Below are 20,893 nucleotides of genomic sequence, written 5' to 3' on the forward strand. Positions count from 1 at the left end.
CATGGAGGGACATGGGGGGACATGGAGGGACATGGAGATGTGGGCACATGCGGGATATGGAGGGACATGGAGGGACATGGGGAATGTGGGGACATGGAGGGACATGGGGGGACATGGAGGGACATGGAGGGACATGGGGACATGGAGGGACATGAGGGACGATGGTTACCTGTGTCACGGGCTGATGTCCCCGTCCGTCCGTCTGTCTGTCTGTCTGTCTGTCATGGGGGGACATGGAGGGACATGAAGGACAATGGTGAGGTGTGTCACGGGCTGATGTCCCTGTCCGTCCTTCCGTCTGTCTGTCTGTCCCGCAGGCGGTTCTACAAGGACATGCCCCAGAATGCGCTGGACAAGAAATCCAATTTCGAGTACCTGGAGTGAGTCCGGCCCTGGAGCCCCCACCCATCCCAGCGGGGCTGAGGGGCTGCGGGCTGCTGAGGGCCTTCATCATCTTCATCATCCTCCCCATCTTCATCACCTTCATCATCATCATCCTCCCCATCTTCATCATCATCATCATCCTCCTCATCTTCATCATCTTAATAATCCTCGTCATCTTCCTCATCCTCATCATCATCTTCCTCATCCATCTTCATCATCTTCATCCATCATCCTCCTCATCTTCATCATCCTCCTCTGGCTCCTCATCCTCTTCATCTTCCCACAGTGTCTCATTCCTCCATGGTTCCTCATCCTCCTCATCCTCCTCATCCTCTGCAGTTCCTCATCCTCCTGTGGTTCCTCATCCTCCTCATCCTCCCGGAGCTATTCATCTTCCCAGTTTCTCATCCTCCTCCTCATCCTCTTCATCCTCCCACATCTCCCCATCCTCCTGCAGCTCCTCATCCCTCTCAGCTCCTCATCCTCCTCATCTTCCCACATCTCCTCATCCTCCTCATCCTCATCCTCACATATCTCCCCATCCTACCCATCCTCCTCATCCTCCCTCATCTCCTAATCCTCCTCCTCCTTGGAGAGGAAGATGAGAACCATCCACCCCCTCTCCCCCACCCCACATTTCCCCTCACCTTCAGACCCTGCTGGGACCCTCCCCTCCTCCCTGGGACTGGGAATTCCCACTGACATTCCCGGGATTCTCTGCTCTGCAGGAAGGAGGTGGGGCTGGACCTGTTCTTCCCCAGGCAGCTGCTGGAGAGCCTCAAGGTGAGGGACACGTGGGTGTGACACAGGTGTGGCACCTGGGGGCGCGACATGTGTCCGTCCGTGTGTCTGTCCATGTGTCCGTCCGTGTGTGTGTCCATATTCCTGTGTCCGTATCTCCACCCTTTCTCCCATGTCCATGTTTCCATCCCATCCCACTATCCCCATACCCACCACCGTCCCCATCCCGGTGTTCCCATACCCAACACTGTGTCCATCCCGCTATTCCCATACCTGTCACCGTCCCCATCCCGCTGTTCCCATACCCAACACCGTGTCCATCCCGCTGTTCCCATATCCAACACTGCCCCCATCCCAATGTTCCCATCCCCGACACTGTGTCCATCCCAGTGTTCCTGTATCCACCACCCTATTCCCATACCAAACTCCGTGTCCATCCTGCTATTCCCATCCCCGACACCGTCCCCATCCCGGTGTTCCCATCCCCAGCACCGTGTCCATCCCGCCGTTCCTGTACCCAACTCCCTCCCCATCCCGGTGTTCCCATACCTGACTCCGTCCCCATCCTGGTGTTCCCATCCCTGACACCTTGTCCATCCCACTATTCCCATACCTGACACCGTGTCCATCCCGGTGATCCTGTACCCAACACTGTGTCCATCCTGGTGTTCCCATACCCAACATCGTGTCCATCCCGGTGTTCCGGTATCCAGCACCCTATTCCCATACCCAGCTCCATGTCCATCCTGCTATTCCTATCCCCGACTCCGTCCCCATCCTGGTGTTCCCATCCCCAACACCATCCACATCCCGGTGTTCTCATCCCTGACACCATCCCCATCCCGGTGTTCCCATCCCTGACACTGTCCCCATCCCTCTGTTCCCATCCTGACACCGTGTCCATCTCGGTGTTCCCATCCCTGACACCGTCCCCATCCCTCTGTTCCCATCCTGACACCGCGTCCATCCCGGTGTTCCCGCGGGTGTCCCGGCAGCCGCGGCAGCTGCGGAAGCTGATCTACCAGACATTCCAGCAATACGCGCTCCTGCGGGAAGAGGAGTGCGTCCTGAAATTCCTGCACACCCTGGGCACCTTCGCCCCCATGGACCAGGAGAGCTTCCGCTGCCAGCTCGTCGTGCGTGGGACTGGGAATGGGATATGGGATTTGGGATACGGGATACAGGATGTGACATGTGGCATGTGGGATACGGGATACAGGATTCAGGAAAGGGGATGTGGGATACGGGATGTGGCATGTGGGATGTGGCTTGTGGGATATGGGATTCAGGAAAAGGCATATGGGGTACGGGATACAGGATATGGGATGTGGGATACAGGATTTGGGTTATGGGATACAGGATGTGGGATAGGGGATATGGGATACAGCATAGGATATGTGGAATAGGGAATTTGGGATACGGAATGTGGGATGTGGGATGTGGGATTCAGGAAAAGGTATACGGGATATGGGATATGGAATACGGGATGTGGGATGTAGGATAGGGGGTGTGGGATATGGGATAGGGGATGTGGGATAGGGGATAGGGGATGTGCGATAGGGGATATGGGGTATAGGATATGGGATACGGCACAGGAGATGTGGGATACAGGATGTGGTATAACGGATATGGGACAAGGGATACAGGATATGGGATATAGGATTTGGGATGAAGTGGGGTGCAGTTAGGTGGGGATGGGATGGGATTTATGGGATGGGACCTGCCCCTCATCCCAACTTCTCTCCTGCTCCCGCTCCCTCTCCTGCTCCCGCTCCTGCTCCCGCGCAGCAAGGATGGAACATCACCGTGGATCTGGTCATCAGCCCCAAGGGCATCCACCAGGTGACCAGCAAGGACTCCAAGGTGGGAATTCCAGGCTGGGAACTGGGGGCTCCCACTTCCGAGTCAGCGGGAATCAACTTCCCATGGCTCAAACTCCCAATGAATTCCTTTCCCTTTTCTTTTCCCTTTCCTTCCATCCCAGCCCACCTGCCTGGCGGAATTCCGGGATATCAAATCCATCCAATGCTCCGCGGTGGAGGACGGCCAGGCCCTGCTGCAGCTGGGGCTCAACGGGAACCCCCAGGTGAGCAGTTGGGAAGGGAATTCCTGGGAATGCTGAGTGGGATGGGTGGGATCACTACGGATCAGGATGTGCTGGAAGGTCCATCTGTGGGATATGGCATGTGGGATGTGGGATATGGGATATGGGGTACGGGCTATGGGATGCGGGATGTGGGATAAGGATGTGGGAATGGGATAAGGATACAGGCTATGATATGTGGGATACGGGCTATGGGATGTGGGATAAGGATGTAGGATATGGGATAAGGATGTGGGATGTGGGATATGGGATATGGGATATAGGATACGGGCTATGGGATGTGGGATACTGGCTATGGGATGTGGGATAAGGATGTGGGATATAGGATATGGGATATGGGCTATGGGATACGGGCTATGGGATGTGGGATACGGGCTATGGGATGTGGGGTAACGATGTGGGATATGGGTATGGGCTATGGGATGTGGGATATGGGCTATGGGATGTGGGATATGGGCTATGGGATGTGGGATAGGGGCTATGGGATACTGGGTACAGAATATGGGATATGGGATATGGAAAACTGGGATCGCTGGCAGAGCAGGGAGAAGGGGGGAACCCCCATCCCAGCCCCCCACCCTGCTCCGGGCTCATCCATCCCCCCACATCCCGGCATTCCCAAGTCCCTGGCGATCAAGACGGCGTCACTGGCAGAGGCAGAAAACATGGTCGACCTCATTGATGGCTACTGCCGGCTCCAGGGGGGCTCGGAGACATCGCTCATCGTACTCCTGAGGAAAGGTGGGAATAAAGGTGGGATGGGATGGGATATTGGGATGGGATATTGGGATGGGACATTGGGATGGGATACTGGGATGGGATCCATGGGATCCACAGGATGGGATGAAGATGAGAATGGACAAGGGATTTGGATTGGGATGGGATGGGATGGGATGGGATGCAGATGGGAATGGGGATGGGATCGGGGATGGGATTGGGATTCAGATTGGGATTCAGATTGGGATTGGATGGGATGGGATCCATAGGATCAATGGGATGGGATGGGATGCAGATGAGAATGGTTTTGGGATTAGGATTGAGATTGGGATTGGATGGGATCCAGGGGATCAATGGCATGGGACAAGATGGGATGCAGGTGAGAATGGAGATGGAATTGGGATTGGATTGGGACTGGATTGGATTGGATGGGATCCATGGGATGAATGGGATGGAGTGGTATGCATATGAGAATGGACATGGGATTTGGATTAGGATTGAGATTGGGATTGATATTGGGATTGGATGGGATGCAGATAAGAATGGAGATGGAATTTGGATTACATTGGTATTGAGATTTGGTTTGGATGGGATGGGATCCATGAGATCAATGGGATGGGATGGGATGGGATGAAGATGAGAATGGGATTGGGATTGGGATTGATACTGGGACTGTGATTGGATGGGATCTATGGGCTCAGTGGAATGGGACAGGATGGGGTGCAGATGAGAATGGAGATGGAATTGGGATTGGGCTTGGATTGGATGGATTCCATGGGATCCATGGGATGGGATCCATGGGATCAATGGGATGGGAAGGGATGGGATGCAGATGAGAATGGAGATGGGATTTGGATTAGGATTGAGATTTGGATTGATATTGGGATTGGATGGGACGGGATGCAGATGAGAATGGAAATGGAGATGGGATTGGATTGGATTGGATTGGATTGGATTGGGATGGAGATTGGGATTGGATGGGACGGGATCCATGGGATCAGTGGGATGGACATTTGGGTTTGATGGGATGAGATCCATGCGATCAGTGGGATGGGATGCAGATGAGAATGGAGATGGGATTGGGATTGGGATTGGGATTGGGATTGGGATTGGATTGGATTGGACCTTTCCCTGTCCTCTCTGCAGATCGTGAGAAGAGGATCAGCCTCCCACAGATTCCGGCCCCGTGAGTGATCCTGACCCTTTTCCCAGGATTCCCATCCCCAACGCAGGGTTGGGATCCTGCTCCACATCCCCAGTCCCACTCCCTGACCCTCTTCCCACCCTCAGGAATCTCGGGGAGAGGAATTCCACGCTTTCCCACAGCGTCAGTGGGGGTGAGTTTGGGCTCCTCCCTCTTCCTGCCATCCCGGGATTTGGGACACATTCCATGCGGGATTTGGGAAGGCTGGACACCCCCGGCTCTTTTCCAAAGGGTTGGGATGCATCCTGGAGGAGCAGCAGGCCCTCTGGAGATGCTGGAAGATCTCCCACACCCACTGGAGCTTCCTGATCCCATTCCTGAATCCTGTTTTTCCGTAGATTCCGAAATATATGCTGAAATCCTGGATGAATCCTCGAGGCCAAGATCTGGAAGTAGGTGCTTCCCTTGGGAATTCTCCACCTGGGGTGTCCCAGTTCCCCTTGCCCATCCCAAATTCCCGGCCCATCCTCACCAAACCTCTCAGAAGGTCCTGGAGGAGCTGGGATGAGCCGTGGGGCAGGATCCATGGGTCCTTGGAATGATGGAGAGAGCAGAATCCATGGATCCATGTGGGAATGATGGAGAGAGCAGGGTCTGTGGATCCTCATGGATGGAGAGAGCAGGATCCATGGATCCTTGGAATGTTGGAGAGATCAGAATCCATTGATCCATGTAGATGGAGAGAGCAGAATCCATGGATCCATGGAATGTTGGAGAGATCAGGATCTATGGATCCTTGGAATGTTGGAGAGCTCAGTATCCATGGATCCTCATGGATGGAGAGGGCAGCATCCATGGATCCATGTAGAAATATTGGAGAGATCAGAATCCGTGGATCCTCATGGATAGAGAGGGCAGGATCCATGGAATGTTGGAGACATCAGGATCTATGGATCCTTGGAATGTTGGAGAGGCCAGAATCCATGGATCCTCATGGATGGAGAGATCAGAATCCATGGATCCATGTGGATGGAGAGAGCAGAATCCATGGATCCTCAGAATAATGGAGAGATGAGGATACATGGATCCTCATGGATGTAGATGACAGGATCCATGGGTCCTTGGAATGATGAAGAGTTCACAATCCATGGACCCATGGAATGTTGGAGATATCAGAATCCATGGATTCTCATGGGTGGAGAGGGCAGGATCCATGGATCCATGGAATGTTGGAGAGATCAGGATCCATGGATCCTCATGGATGGAGAGATCAGGATCCATGGATCCATGGAATGTTGGAAAGATCAGAATCCATAGATCCTCATGGATGGAGAGATCAGGATCCATGGATCCATGTGAGAATGTTGGAGAAATCAAGATGCATAGATCCTCATGGAGGGAGAGATCAGAATCCATGGATCCTCATGGATGGAGAGGGCAGGATCCATGGATCCATGTGTGAATGTTGGAGAGATCAGGATCCATGGAATGTTGGAGAGATCAGGATCCATAGATCCGTGGAATTTTGGAGAGAGCAGGACCCACGAATCCTCCCACGTGGCAAGTGCTGGGAGCCAAGGCCATCTCCCGGCAATTCCGGTGGGTCCCCCCACGGAATGATCCGGGATAACGGTGTCTCCTCCCTCTTCCCATTTCCGTGAAGTCCAGCACTACGGAATCTCCCGGGACGACGTTGTGCTGGGCCGGATCCTCGGGGAAGGATTCTTTGGAGAGGTCTACGAGGGAATTTACACCACCCCGGTGAGATTCCCACTTTTCCTCCGTTCCCTGTCATCCCAAATCCGGGATCCGGGTGGGATTTGTGGTGTCCCATTCCTGCTTTTCCTTCTCCGAGCAGAAAGGGGAGCGCATCAACGTGGCCGTGAAGACCTGCAAGAAGGACTGCAGCCCGGAAAACCGGGAAAAATTCCTGAGAGAAGCCGGTATCCCGATGGTCCTGATGGGATTTTTGGGATTCCAAGGGTCCTGCTGGGGACTTTTGGGATCCTGGGATTTCTATTCTTGGGGGATCTTAGGATTTTTTGGAATCCTGAGGGTCCTGCTGGGATTTTTTGTGATCCTGGGTGTCCTGCTGGGGTTTTTTGGGATTCTGAGCATCCTGCTGAGGTTTTTTGGGATCCCGAGGGTCCTGTTGGGATTTTTTGGGATCCTGACTGTCCTGCTGAGGTTTTTTTTTGGGATGCTGAGGGTCCTGCTGGGTTTTTTGGGGCTCCTGAGGGTCCTGTTGGGATTTTTTGGGATCCTGACTGTCCTGCTGAGGTTTTTTTGGGATCTTGAGTGTCCTGCTGGGTTTTTTGGGATGCTTAGGGTCCTGCTGGGGTGTTGTTTGGATCTCGAGGGTCCAGCTGGGTTTTTTTTTTTTTTTGGGATAAGATCCTGTTCAGGGCTCACACGGGGTGGGGGATGGCACAACCTTGTCCTGGCATCTCCCGGTGGCTTTTTTGGGAACAAGAGGCCTTTGTAATTCAGGATGGAGGAAGAGGGAGTTGTTCCATGCCCAGAAACCAGGGTTATGATCCTAAAAACTCCTGGATTATGGGAAGAGGTTGTTAGAAGGGGGGAATCCCTGGATGGAGCACGTCGATCCCTAAAAACCAGGAGCTCCAACCTCTTTGGGAAATCCTAGACTTTTCCCCCTGGAGTGGAATCCCTTTCCAGGCCAGGGGATTGGGATTCCCCCAGGGATTGGGATCCCGCCATTCCAAGGTGGGAATTCCACCATTCCCCCCAACAGTGCTGATGAAGAAGCTGGACCACCCCCACATCGTGAAGCTCCTTGGCATCGCCGAGGAGGAGCCCACCTGGATCATCATGGAGCTCTATCCCTACGGAGAGGTGCGATTCCCACCCCCCCCACCCCCCCCATTCCCGAGCCCTTCCTGGCATTCCCGCCGGCGTTCCGGGCGCTGATCCCGCCGGGAATGTGCCATTGGTTGCAGCTGGGGCAGTACCTGGAGCAGAACCGGCTGGGCCTGGCCGTGCCCACCCTGGTGCTCTACGCCCTGCAGGTCAGCAAGGCCCTGGCCTACCTGGAGGCCATCAACTGTGTCCATAGGTGAGGGAAACGGGATTTGGGATGGGGATCGGAGCCCGTCAGTATTCCAGGATGGGTGGGAGGAGGAGGGAACACGGAGGGATGGGATGGTGGGAAGTGGGAGAGGGTATAGGGAAGGGGAGGGGGTTGTGGAATGTTTGGGAAGATGAGCTGGACAGGTGAGAGTTCTGCTTTTCTGTCTGCTTCCCATCCCGTCCCATCCCGTCCCATCCCATCCCATCCCATCCCATCCCATCCCATCCCATCCCATCCCATTATCCCATTATCCCATTATCCCATTATCCCATTATCCCATTATCCCATTATCCCATCCCATCATCCCATGCCATTATCCCATCCCATCCCATTATGCCATCCCATTATCCCATCCCATTATGCCATCCTATTATCCCATCCCATTATCCCATCCCACTATGCCATCCCATTATCCCATCCCGTCATCCCATCCCATCATCCCATCCCATCTCCTCATTACCCCGTTACCCTCTTACCCCATCATCCCATACCTTTAATCCCATCCCATTATTCTCTCCCATCCCATTCCCATCCCATTATCCCATCAGATCCCGTTTTCCCATTTCTTCATCCCATCATTCTATCCTATCCCATTATCGCATCGTCCCATCATCATCCCATCATCGTCCCATCATCCAATTGTTATCCCATTGTCATCCCATTGTTATCCCATTGCCGTCCCATTATTATCCCATCCCCTTTCCCAATCCATGGATTTCTGTCCCCCGCAGGGACATCGCCGTCAGGAACATCCTGGTGGCCTCTCCGGAATGTGTTAAACTGGGAGACTTCGGCCTCTCCCGCTACATCGAGGATGAGGAATATTACAAAGGTAGGATTCCGTGGGATCGGGGATCCCATGGATTTCTCCGGACGGTGGGAAAGGGGGCGAAGATCTAGAGCATTCCTGGATCGTTCCAGCTTCCGTCACCCGCCTGCCCATCAAGTGGATGTCACCGGAATCCATCAACTTCCGGCGCTTCACCACGGCCAGCGACGTCTGGATGTTCGGTGTGTGCTGGGATCGGGATGGAGCGGGATCCCGGGACTCATCCAATTCCCACGGCATAGAGAGGGATCCGGGGATTCAGAACGGGATCCTGGGATTCAGACTGGGATCCTGGGATTGATCCAGTTCCTCTGGCATAGAGAGGGATCCTGGGATTCACAATGGGATCCTGGGATTCAGGATGGGATCCCATGGGATCGATCCAGTTCCTGTGGCATAGAGAGGGATCCTGGGATTCAGAACGGGATCCTGGGATTCACAAAGGGGTCTTGGGATTCAGGATGGGATCCTAGGATTGATCTAATTCCCGTGACATAGAGAGGGATCCTGGGATTCAGGATGGGATCCTTGGATTCACAATGGGATCTTGGGATTGATCTGCATGCCATGGCATTGTTTGGGATCCTGGGATTGATCCCCTTCCCATGGTGTGGGGTGGGATCCTGGGATTCACCCGATTCCCATGGCATCGATTGGGATCCTGCAATTGATCCATTTCCCACGGCATGGAGCAGGATCCTGGGATTGATCCACTTCCCACGGTGTGGGGTGGGATCCTGGGATTCAGAGTGGGATCCTGGAATGCATCCATTTCCCATGGCATGGTCCGGGATCCCGGGATTGTTCCGCTTCCTGTGGCATGGAGCAGAATTCCTGGACTGATCCATTTCCCATGGCACTCACGAGGACAAATCCCGCTCCGGAAATCAATATTATCCCAATTTTTTCCCTTGGAGAAGCCATCCTAGGGAAGGGCTTCCATTCACCCATCGTTAGGTGCTTCCTCCTCCTCATCCTGGGATTTTAGGGAAGTTTTGGGATGAGTTAAACTCTCCCCGCTCCAAATCTCCATCCCCTTCCTCTCCACCCATCCCTAAAATCCCGATATCCATCCCCTCTGCGCTTCCTGCTCCAGAATCACCAATTCCAAAAAACACGACCACACAAAAAAAACCACCAAAAAAAACGGGAAGGGGCTGATTCCCAGGAATTCCCATGGTTTGAAGTTGTCCCGGTTGCTCCCGCAGCCGTGTGCATGTGGGAGATCCTGAGCTATGGAAAGCAGCCGTTCTTCTGGCTGGAAAACAAGGATGTGATCGGAGTCCTGGAAAAGGGGGATCGGCTTCCCAAGCCCGACCTGTGCCCGCCTGTCCTCTACACCCTCATGACGCGCTGCTGGGATTACGATCCTGGGGAAAGGCCCAAATTCCAAGAGCTGGTTTGCAGCCTGAGGTGAGCTGGGAATTCTGGAGGATCCATGGAGGGATGGATTGGTGGGAATGTTGGGGAAGAGGTGGGAAAAGCTTCGGATCGGGAGTTTTTATGGAAAAGTCTGGGCTTGGTGAAGCATCGGAGACCCTTTGGAGACAATTTGGAGAAGATTTCCCAGGAAGCAAAACATTCCCATTCCAAAGGGTCTCCAAGGCTTCTCCAGGCCCAAATTCCAGGAGTTGCTCTGCAGCCTGAGGTGAGCTGGGAATTCTGGAGAATCCATTGAATGAGCGGTCAGAATGTGTGGGAGGAAAGTTGGGAAAAGTTTCAGATTGGGAGTTTTTATGGAAAAGTCTGGGCTTGGAGAAGCATCGGAGACCCTTTGGAAGGGGATGGGATGGAAGAACTTCACTTCCTGGGAAAGAGAACTGCAGGAAATTCTGCTGCCGCATTTCACTGGGAAATGGGAATTCTGGTGTCCCCCCTCTCCCATCCCTCCCTCCTCCCTCATGTTTTCCATCCCAACTCTCTGGGGTGTGGGAATTCCCGGGATTGTCCCATTCCATGTCCCCTCCCCGCAGTGACATTTACCTGATGGAGAAGGAGCTGGCCAAGGAGCAGGAGAGGAACAACCGGCACCGGCCTCCCAAAATCCTGGAGCCGCCGGCATTCCAGGAGCCGCCTCCGAAGGTTGGGAAGGGCCAGAACCCTCCGTGGGATATCCAGGTGGGGTTTCCTGGATCGGATCCAGAGGAATTCCCACCTTTTCCCATTTTCCCCCCACAGCCCAGCAGGCCCATGTACAAGCCGCCATCCCAGAATAACCTCCTGGCTCCCAAGCTGCAATTCCAGGTGAGAATCCCACCGGGATCTGAGCATGGGGGTGAGGATGGGAGGGAATCTCATGGATTTTGGGATCTGAGGCGCTCGACGTCGCTATTCCAGAGGGACGCTCCGGGTTTTGTCCGTTGGGGAATCCCGGAGTTGTTGAGGTTGGAAAAGCTCTTGGAGATCTTGGAGTCCAACCATTCCCATCTCTGATCTGTGTCGTTCCTCCCCCCCCCCCCCCCGAGGAATTCTTTCCCAAATTCCGTTTCCCAAATCCCTCCATGCCCAGCTCTCCCAGCCTGGCATTGGATCCATCCCAACTCCTCTCCAGGAAGGAATTTCAGGATCCAGGGGCTTCACTGGGAATTCGGGACTCCAGGAAGGGTCTCCCTTCTCTTTTCCATCCCCGAATTCCATAAAAAACCCTTGGGATTGATCCTGAGTGTCCTGGATCCCAGAATCCCGGAATGGTTTGGGATGGGATCCATGGACCTTCAATCCCATCCCATCCCAACCCCGCCATCCCAGGGTGCTCTGGGATTTCCTTGGACACTGCCAGGGATCCAGGGATTCTCTGGGAATTCCAGCCCAGCCGGGAATTCCTTCCCAAGATCCCAAATCCCAAGCTCCCCTTTCCCAGTGGAAGCCATTCCCTGCCTCCTGGCCCTCCAGCCCTTTCCCAAATCCCAGCTCTCCTTTCCCTCGGGAAAAGGCTCCGAGGATTCCCTGGATCCTTCCCTGATCCAGCTGCACATCCATGTCCCCCCAAATCCTCATGGATTTGAATCCATCCAGGAATGGGGATTCCTCCACCACTGTGCCATGGCTGGATGGATTTTCCAGGCTGGAATTATTCCCGATATCCCAACAGCTGGAGGCCGTTCCCTCATCCCATCCCTGAATTCCCTGGGAGCACGTCCCGATCATTCCAGGCAGGGAATTCCAGAGGGGATTCCTCCAGGCTGAGCCCTCCCAGCTGCCTCAGCCATTCCCGATTTTTTTTTTTGGGACGAGCTCTTTGGAGTCTGGAAACACCCAAATTTTCCAAGCTGGTTTTTAGGGCTAGACCCAATCCCCATCCAGCTCCCGGCGCAATTCCCGCTCTTCCCGCGCTCCCGCTCCATCCGTGTGTCTGCGCTAACCCCTTTCCGTGGGCTTCTCTCGCTCCCGCCGCCGCTCCCGCGCCATTTCCGAATTCCCAGGTTCCGGAGGGGCTCTGTGCCAGCTCTCCCACCCTCGCCAGTCCGGCCGAGTACCAGAGCCCGGCAAATTCCCGGCGCACTCCGCCTCCCAGCCGGCACAATGTCTTCAAGCGCCACAGCATGAGGGTAAGCCCAGAATTCCCGCCGGGATTCGCCATCCGGAGGGACCTTCCCCAAAAAAAAAATCCTCAAAAAATCCTCTCGGGATCCGCTTCCCGCTGCTGCTTCCCGCTGCTGCTTCCCGCTGCTTCTGGCTTCGTGTTGGATCCGTTGGATGCTGTGGGAAGGTCAAATCCCATTCCCGATGGAAAGATCAATCTTTGGGATGTCCCCATGTGTGGTTTCTCCCCCATCCCTGTGTATCCTGGATTTTGCGGGATGAGCGTTCCCAAAAAAATGAACGCGGAACGCGCGGCGGCTGCTCCTCGGGAATTCCGGGATTGGGATCCCGCCTGAAATTCCAGAGTTGGGCAATTTTCCAGCTGCAGCTCCGCGGGTGTAATCCCAACGTTTCTTCTGGGAATTGGGATGCACCGAGCTGGGAATGCCGGGAATGCTGCGGTGCTGGAATGTGGTGCTGGGAGATGTGGCTGCCTCTCCTTGCTGGAAATCCAATTTCCATTTTTCCCTCATTTTCCCCTCATTTTCCCCTCTTTATTCCTCTTTTTCCCTCATTTTCCCCTCTTTATTCCTCTTTTTCCCTCATTTTCCCCTCTTTATTCCTCTTTTTCCCTCTTTTTCCCCTCTTTTTCCCTCATTTTCCCCTCTTTATTCCTCTTTCTCCCTCTTTTCCCCTCTTTATTCCTCTTTATTCCTCCTTTTTTCCCTCTTTTTCCCTCTTTTTCCCCCTTTTTCCCCCTTCCTATCTTTTTTCCCCTCCTCCTCTCCCTTTTCCCCCCTTTCACCTCCCAGTAGCACTTCTTTCCTTTTCCCGTTTTTCTCTTTTCCCTTCTTTTTCTCCTTTATCCCAAATTTTCCCCCTTTTATCTCCATCCCCCTTTTTTTCTCCCCTATCCCCCTTTGCCCCATTTCCCACTTTTCCCCCTTTCGCCTTCTATTCCCCTTTTCCCCCCTTTTTTCTCCCCTTTTCCTTTTTTTCCCCACATTTTATTTCCCCTTTTCCCTTTTTTCCCCCCTTTCCCCCCCTTTTCCCGACTTTTCCCTTCTTTTCCCACTTTTTCCTCCTTTTTTCCTTCCCCCCTTTCTTCCCTTTTGCCCTCCTTTGCCCCCTTTTCCCAAGTTTTCTCCCATTTTCACCTCCTTTTCACCCTTTTCCCAATTTTCCCCCTTTTTCCTCCCTTTCCCCCCCTTCACATCCTATTCCAGCTTTTCCCCTTTCCCCCCTTTATCCCAATTTTCCCCCCTTTATCCCAATTTCCCCCAGCTTCCCACCACTCTCTCCCACACCTCCCTCTCTCCTACATCCCTCTTGACACACCCACACCAGAAACCCCTCTCTGGAACTTTTGGAATTCTGCCTCTTCCTGACCCCTCTCCCACATTTTCCGGGAATGCAGGAGGAAGATTTCCAGCGGCCCCGGAGCCGGGAAGAGGCTCAGCAGCTGCTGGAGCTGGAGCGGCTCCGGGTGGAGCAGGCCATGGAGCGGCAGCAGAAGGAGATGCTGGAGGACGATCGCTGGCTGCGGGAGGAGGTGAAGAGTCTGGTGAGTGATCCCGGGGAATCCCAAAATCCTTGGGAATCTGGGGATCCTGGAATGAGCTGGGATGGGATTCTCTGTGGATGTTGAAGTCGCGTCCCGGTCCAAACCCCGTGATTCCAGAAGCTTTTCCTGGGTGATGCCAGGAATTCTCTGGGAATTTCAGACCAGCCCCTCCTCGCCCTCCTCCACACCTTCCATCCTCCCAGCTGGGAATTCTTTCCCAAATTCCTCCCCTTTTTCCCAGGGAATTCCCTCCATTCCCAGCTCTCTCAGCCGGGCATTGGATCCAGCCCCATCCCGACTCCTCTCCAGGAAGGAATTTTGGGACTTTCCTGGGAATTCGGGACTCCAGGAAGGGTCTCCCTTCCCTTTTCCATCCCCATTCCATAGAAATCCCTCGGGATGGATCCTGAGCATCCCGGATCCCAGAATCCCAAAATGGTTTGGGATGGGATTCATGGACCTTCAATCCCATCCCAGGGACACTTCCCACAATCCCAGGGTGATCCAAAACCACCCTTGGACACTGCCAGGGATCCAGGGATTCTCTGGGAATTCCAGCCCAGCCAGGAATTCCTTCCCAAGATCCCAAATCCCAAGCTCCCCTTTCCCAGTGGAAGCCATTCCCTGGCTCCTGGCCCTCCAGCCCTTTCCCAAATCCCAGCTCTCCTTTCCCTCGGGAAAAGGCTCCGAGGATTCCCTGGATCCTTCCCTGATCCAGCTGCACATTCCCAGCTCTCCCAGCCGGGCATTGGATCCATCCCCATCCCGACTCCTCTCCAGGAAGGAATTTCGGGATCCAGGGGCTTCCCTGGGAATTCAGGACTCCAGGAAGGGTCTCCCTTCCCTTTTCCTTCCCCAAATTCCATAAAAATCCCTTGGGATAGATCCTGAGTGTCCTGGATCCCAGAATCCTGGAATGGTTTGGGATGGGATCCATGGACCTTCAATCCCATCCCATCCCAACGCCGCCATCCCAGGGTGCTCTGGGATTTCCTTGGACACTGCCAGGGATTCAGGGATTCTCTGGGAATTCCATCCCATCCCATCCCATCCCATCCCATCCCATCCCATCCCATCCCATCCCATCCCATCCCATCCCACATTTCTGGATCTCATCCCGCTGGGAAATGTTCCACAGCTATCCCAGAAATGAGGAAAATCCATTTCTTTTTCCTCATTTCCCCCTGTTTCCCCTTTATTCCCCTTTTCCTACATTTTCCCCAATTTTCCCTATTTTTCCAAAACTTTCCCCCTTTATCACCTCATTCTTCCCTTTCCCTCTTTCCCTCCCATTCTCCCCTTTTCTCTCCCCTTATTCTCACCTTTTTTTCCCACTTTTTTCCTTTTTTATTCCCCATTTTTCCCTTTTTCCCACCTTTCCCCTTTTTCCTCCCTTTGTTCCCTCCCTCTCTTCCCTTTTTCTCATTTTCTCCCTTTTCCTCCCCTTTTCCCCTTTCTCCCCATTTTCACGACTCCCCATTTTTTCCTTCATTATTCCCCCATTTTTTCCCCTTTCCCCCTTTTTTCCTCATTTTTCCCCTTTCCCTTTCTTCCCTTTTCCCCCCTTTCTCCCCTTTTTTCCTCTTTTTTCCTTTCCCCCTTTCCCTCTTCCCCCTTTCCCCCTTTCTCCCTTTTCCCCCCTTTTTTCCCTTTTTCCCTCTTCTTTCCCTTTCTCCCCTTTCTTCCTTCCCCCCCCCCTTTTCCCCCTTCCCCCCCTTTTTTCCCCCCTTCTTTCTCCTTCCCCCTTTTTTCCCCTTTCTTTCCCTTTTCCCCTTTTTTCCCCTTTTCCCACGCCTTACTCCACCTTTTCCCCTCTTTTCCAGGATCCCAAGGTTTTCCTGAACAACAACATTCCTCCGGTGAGTGATCCCAGAGATTCCTGGAAAATCCAGGCCGGTTTTGGGATCCACCCGCCTTTTTTAAAATTTTTTTTCTTTTGGGAATATTTGGATCTCCTCATCCCCTTTCCCACAGCTGGCTGATAAACATTTATTTCCTAATTTATTTATTTTTTGGGGAAAAATTATCCAGAAAACGGGATTTTTGGATCCCAGGATCCTTCATGACATTCTGGGAGGGAATGGGCGACGTTTCCTGGCTCTCCCCTCCCTCCATTCCCAGATTTGTGGTCTCTAATTCCCGATTTTTATTTCCCCTTCCCCTACAGCTGCTCCCGGAGAAGGAGACAGATTACAGTGAGTTCCTGGAATTCCCAATTGGAACCTCGGGAATGTTTCCCGGGTTGCTTATCTTGGGACTTTGGGGTTCTGTGGGAAGTTGGGATGGGTTGGGGAGGTTGGGGAGGGGACGTGCCACAAATCCCGGGATTCTGCAGCATTCCCGTGTTTCCCTGGGATGACTTTTCCTTCCTTTCCCTCGCTCCTGGTGCAGCGCAATTCACGGGGCCCCCCCAGAAGCCTCCGAGACTCGGGGCTCAGGTAAGGCCTGGGATGGCTCCGGATCCTCCTTTTCCACCGCCGGAATCCACGGGATGGGAATTTTCCTGCCAGGAATGCCTTCCCAAATCCCATTTCCCCCTTTCCCAGGGAATTTCCTCTATTCCCAGCTCTCCCAGCCTGGCATTGGATCCAGCCCCTCTCCCACAAGGGTCTCCCTTCCCTTTTCCATCCCTGAATTCCATAAAAATTCCCTCGGGATGGATCCTGAGCGTCCTGGATCCCAGAATCCTGGAATGATTTGGGATGGGATCCATGGACCTTCAATCCCATCCCAGGGACACTTCCCACGATCCCAGGATGATCCAGAACCACCCTCGGACATTGCCAGGGATCCAGGGATTCTCTGGGAATTCCAGCCCAGCCAGGAATTCCTTCCCAAGATCCCAAATCCCAAGCTCCCCTTTCCCAGTGGAAGCCATTCCCTGGCTCCTGGCCCTCCAGCCCTTTCCCAAATCCCAGCTCTCCTTTCCCTCGGGAAAAGGCTCCGAGGATTCCCTGGATCCTTCCCTGATCCAGCTGCACATTCCCAGCTCTCCCAGCCTGGCATTGGATCCATCCCCGTCCCGACTCCTCTCCAGGAAGGAATTTCGGGATCCAGGGACTTCCCTGGGAATTCGGGACTCCAGGAAGGGTCTCCCTTCTGCTTTTCCATCCCCGAATTCCATAAAAATCCCTTGGAATGGATCCTGAGTTTCCTGGATCCCAGGGTTCCGGAATGGTTTGGGATGGGATCCAATCCAATTAAATCCCATTCCATGGGCAGGGAATTCCCCTCTCCCAGTCTGCTCCAACCTCTCCTGGGGCACTTCCAGAGATGGCAACACCCCAACCTCTACGGACTGGTGTGGATCTTTCCCTGTCTTTTTTTTTTTTTCCGGAATCCATCTGATCCCTCGTTATCCCTAAATTCCCTGGCAGTCCATCCAGCCGGCTCCCACGGCCAACCTAGACCGCACGGATGATCCGGTGTACGGGAATGTCATGGATCTGGTGCGGGCCGTGCTGAGGCTGAAGAATGAGATCAGCCTGGTGCCTCCCGACGGATACATCCTGGTGGTCAAGGTAGGGAAGGGATCGGCCCCAGAATTCCACGAAATTCCATTGGAAACGGGAGAGGGAGGTGGGAGTCACTCTCCTGAGGGGCGAGTGTCCTTCTTGGGAAGGGGTTGTGTCCATGGGAGAGCGATTCCCACATTTCCGGCTGATCTGTTGGGTCCTTGGAGCCATGGAGGGAGCAATCCCAGCATTCCCAGCTCCTCTCTTGGAACAATCCCAGCATTCCCAGCTCCTCATTTGGATCCTTGGATCAATCCCAGCATTCCCAGCTCCTCTCTTGGAACAATCCCAGCATTCCCAGCTCCTCATTTGGATCCTTGGATCAATCCCAGCATTCCCAGCTCCTCCCTTGGATCAATCCCAGTATTCCCAGCTTCATTGGATCCTTGGAGCAACGGTGGGAACAATCCCAGCATTCCCAGCTCCTCCCTTGGAGCAATCCCAGCATTCCCAGCTCCTCATTTGGATCCTTGGATCAATCCCAGTATTCCCAGCTTCATTGGATCCTTGGAGCAATGGTGGGAACAATCCCAGCATTCCCAGCTCCTCCCTTGGAGCAATCCCAGCATTCCCTGCTCCTCCTTTGGATCCCTGGATCAACAGTTGGAGAATTCTCCCACCACTCCTTTCTCCCAAACGGAATCCTCCCCTCAGCCACCCAAACTATTCCCACCTAGAATTCACCTGGATCCATCCCCAGATGCGTCCCTGGATCAATCCTCGGTTCCATCCCTCGATCCCTCTCCGAATCCCTCCCAGATCCTTCCCTGGATCCCTCCCCCAGTCCATCCCCCAATCCATTGCCGGATCCCTCCTGAATCCATCCCTGGATCTATCCCCAGAGCCCTCTCTGGATCCATCCCATGAACCATCCCATGATCCATCCACAGATTCTTCCCAGGAACCCTCCCCAGATCCATCCCCCGATCCATCCTCGCATCCATCCCCAGATCCACCCCCTTGTCCACCCCTGGTTCCATCCTGGGATCCTTTCCCGGATCCATCCCCAGATCCATCCCTGCTTCCATCCCTGCATCCATCCCAGGGTCAATTCCCAGCTCCTTCCCAGGATCCATCCTTGGATCCATCCCTGCTTCCATCCCTGCATCCATCCCAGGGTCAATTCCCAGCTCCTTCCCAGGATCCATCCATGGATCCATTCTTGGCCCCGTCCCTGGATCCATCCCTGGATTCATCCCCAGATGCCTCCTTGAATCCATCCTTGGATCCATCCCTGCTTCCATCCCTGCATCCATCCCAGGGTCAATTCCCAGCTCCTTCCCAGGATCCATCCTTGGATCCATTCTTGGCCCCGTCCCTGGATCCATCCCTGGATTCATCCCCAGATGCCTCCTTGAATCCATCCTTGGTTCCATCCCTGCATCCATCCCCACACCCATCCCTCCATCCATCCTTGGATCCATCCCTGCATGCATCCCTCCATCCATCCCTGGATCCATCCCTCCATCCATCCTTGGATCCATCCCTAGATCCATCCCCGGATCCATCCCAACCCTTTTCCCACAGAACATTGGCCTTTCCCTGCGGAAGCTCATCGGGAGCGTCGACGAGATCCTTCCCAGCCTTCCGTCCTCTTCCCGCACCGAGGTAGGAGTGGGAACATCGGGAATGAGGGTGGTGTGGGGTGACATTCCCGCCAGAATCCCAGCCTAAATTCCCAAAAAAAACCCCAACAACAACAAAAATCCCCCCCTCCCAGATCGAGGGCACCCAGAAGCTGCTCAACAAGGACTTGGCCAACCTCATCAGCAAGATGCGCCTGGCGCAGCAGAATTCCGGCACTTCCCTGAGCTCGGAATTCCAGCGGCAGATGCTGACGGCTTCCCACGCCCTGGCCGTGGATGCCAAGAACCTCCTGGACGCCGTAGACCAGGCCAAGCTCCAGGTCAACCTGGCCAAGCCGCTCTCGGAATGAGGGAAGGGATTCCGGAACGATCCGGGAAGAGTCGGCTTTTCCATGGTTTTATTTTCCCCTTCCCGCTCTCCCTGTCTTCCCGCTCCTCGTGTCTCTGTGTTGCTCTTCGGAAGATGGGAAGAATCCGATGGTCTTTTCCCTGGAAAAAGGAGGGTTGGGGTAGGGTGAAGATCTCTCCGGCTCGGCGGCTTTCTGGCTGGGAATGCTGCCGCATCCATGGATCCATGGAGCGCGGATGGCCGCGGGCGGCACGGCAGGACAGGGATCTGGAGCGTGCCGGGAGCCGAGGGCACGGATTTTGGATTTTTTTTTTGGGAGGTGGGGGGAGCTGGAATTCCCGTGGGAACGGTGTCTGGAGGGAACCGTCGGCGTTGTTTTGGGGTTTTTTTGTTTCCTTGCACATTGTACAGAAGACTTTATTTAACGACGGCGAGCGGGAGCCGCTTCCGGAGCCTACGGAATTCGGGAAGGGATGGATCCCCCCCTCCCCACGGATCGCGGCCTTTAAGGGGGGGGGACGGGACACAAACCTGGAAAACCTCTTCCAGATGTGTTTTTTTCCCGAGTGTTGTGTAAAAGTTGCTGGCAAAAAACCGCGGCTCCGTCGGGTTTGTGCTTCCGGTTGGGAACCGGGCGGTTTCGGGCTTTTCCCCAGCGTTTTTCCCACAGTTTTCCCAGTTTATTCCAGCTGAGATAAACCGTGCGCCAAATCCTGCCGTGGAATGTCCTTCCTGTCATCCCCCCCACCCCACCATGGCAAATCCCCTGGAATTTCCTTGGAAAGAGGAATGGTTGGGATGGTCGGAGATTCCTTGGGATGGTGGGAACAGATTCCTTGCCCTTGGAATGGGATGAGTGTTCCCGCTATCCCAAAGTGGGGCTTCCCCAAAAAAGGGTGGAGAGGTCAAGGCCACATTTGGGGTCACCTCAGAGCTTGGGATGGTGGCCCCTCATTCCAGGGATTTGGAGGGGTTGGAGCATGTCCAGGGAAGGGAATGGAGCTGGGAAGGGACTGGAGCACCTGGGAAAACTCATCCTGGGAAAATAAAAAGAAAAAAAAAGAAAAGAAGAAAAAGGAGGATCCGACAGGAGCTTCTCCCTCTGGAATTCCCTGCCAGGAGGGTGGGATTGGGATCTGCTCAAAGGAGATGAGGGACGGGATGAGAGGGAACGGCCTCCAGCTGTGCCAGGGGAGGTTTATGGAATATCGGGAATAATTCCAGCCTGGAAAAGGTTTTCCAGCCCAGGGCAGGGGTGGAGTGCCCATTCCTGGATGGATTCAAATCCCTGTGGATTTGGTGGGACACGGATCAGGGGTGCCCTTAGAACGGCTGGACTCCCTCTCC

The 20,893-nt window shown here is 54.2% G+C and overlaps 1 protein-coding gene across 1 annotated transcript in view; it reads left to right on the plus strand.

Annotated features, from left to right (window-relative positions):
- Nucleotides 1-19,624, plus strand: part of PTK2B (protein tyrosine kinase 2 beta) — a 38,180-nt gene extending 18,556 nt beyond the window's left edge. Inside the window, 26 exon segments of the mRNA XM_062489583.1 lie at nucleotides 318-380; nucleotides 1,113-1,167; nucleotides 2,121-2,261; nucleotides 2,914-2,988; nucleotides 3,110-3,211; nucleotides 3,853-3,970; nucleotides 5,093-5,132; nucleotides 5,237-5,283; nucleotides 5,489-5,542; nucleotides 6,754-6,851; nucleotides 6,949-7,033; nucleotides 7,846-7,946; nucleotides 8,051-8,166; nucleotides 8,913-9,013; nucleotides 9,103-9,192; nucleotides 10,219-10,423; nucleotides 10,984-11,092; nucleotides 11,189-11,254; nucleotides 12,433-12,558; nucleotides 13,950-14,096; nucleotides 15,920-15,955; nucleotides 16,264-16,291; nucleotides 16,488-16,534; nucleotides 17,474-17,617; nucleotides 19,139-19,219; nucleotides 19,332-19,624. Of these exon segments, the coding sequence (XP_062345567.1) occupies nucleotides 318-380; nucleotides 1,113-1,167; nucleotides 2,121-2,261; nucleotides 2,914-2,988; nucleotides 3,110-3,211; nucleotides 3,853-3,970; nucleotides 5,093-5,132; nucleotides 5,237-5,283; nucleotides 5,489-5,542; nucleotides 6,754-6,851; nucleotides 6,949-7,033; nucleotides 7,846-7,946; nucleotides 8,051-8,166; nucleotides 8,913-9,013; nucleotides 9,103-9,192; nucleotides 10,219-10,423; nucleotides 10,984-11,092; nucleotides 11,189-11,254; nucleotides 12,433-12,558; nucleotides 13,950-14,096; nucleotides 15,920-15,955; nucleotides 16,264-16,291; nucleotides 16,488-16,534; nucleotides 17,474-17,617; nucleotides 19,139-19,219; nucleotides 19,332-19,547 (2,491 nt within the window). The 3' untranslated portion in view covers nucleotides 19,548-19,624.
- The last annotated feature ends 1,269 nt before the right edge of the window (nucleotides 19,625-20,893 follow it).

This window comes from Cinclus cinclus, chromosome 3 (assembly GCF_963662255.1).
Source record: "Cinclus cinclus chromosome 3, bCinCin1.1, whole genome shotgun sequence".
Taxonomy (NCBI): Eukaryota; Metazoa; Chordata; class Aves; order Passeriformes; family Cinclidae; genus Cinclus; species Cinclus cinclus.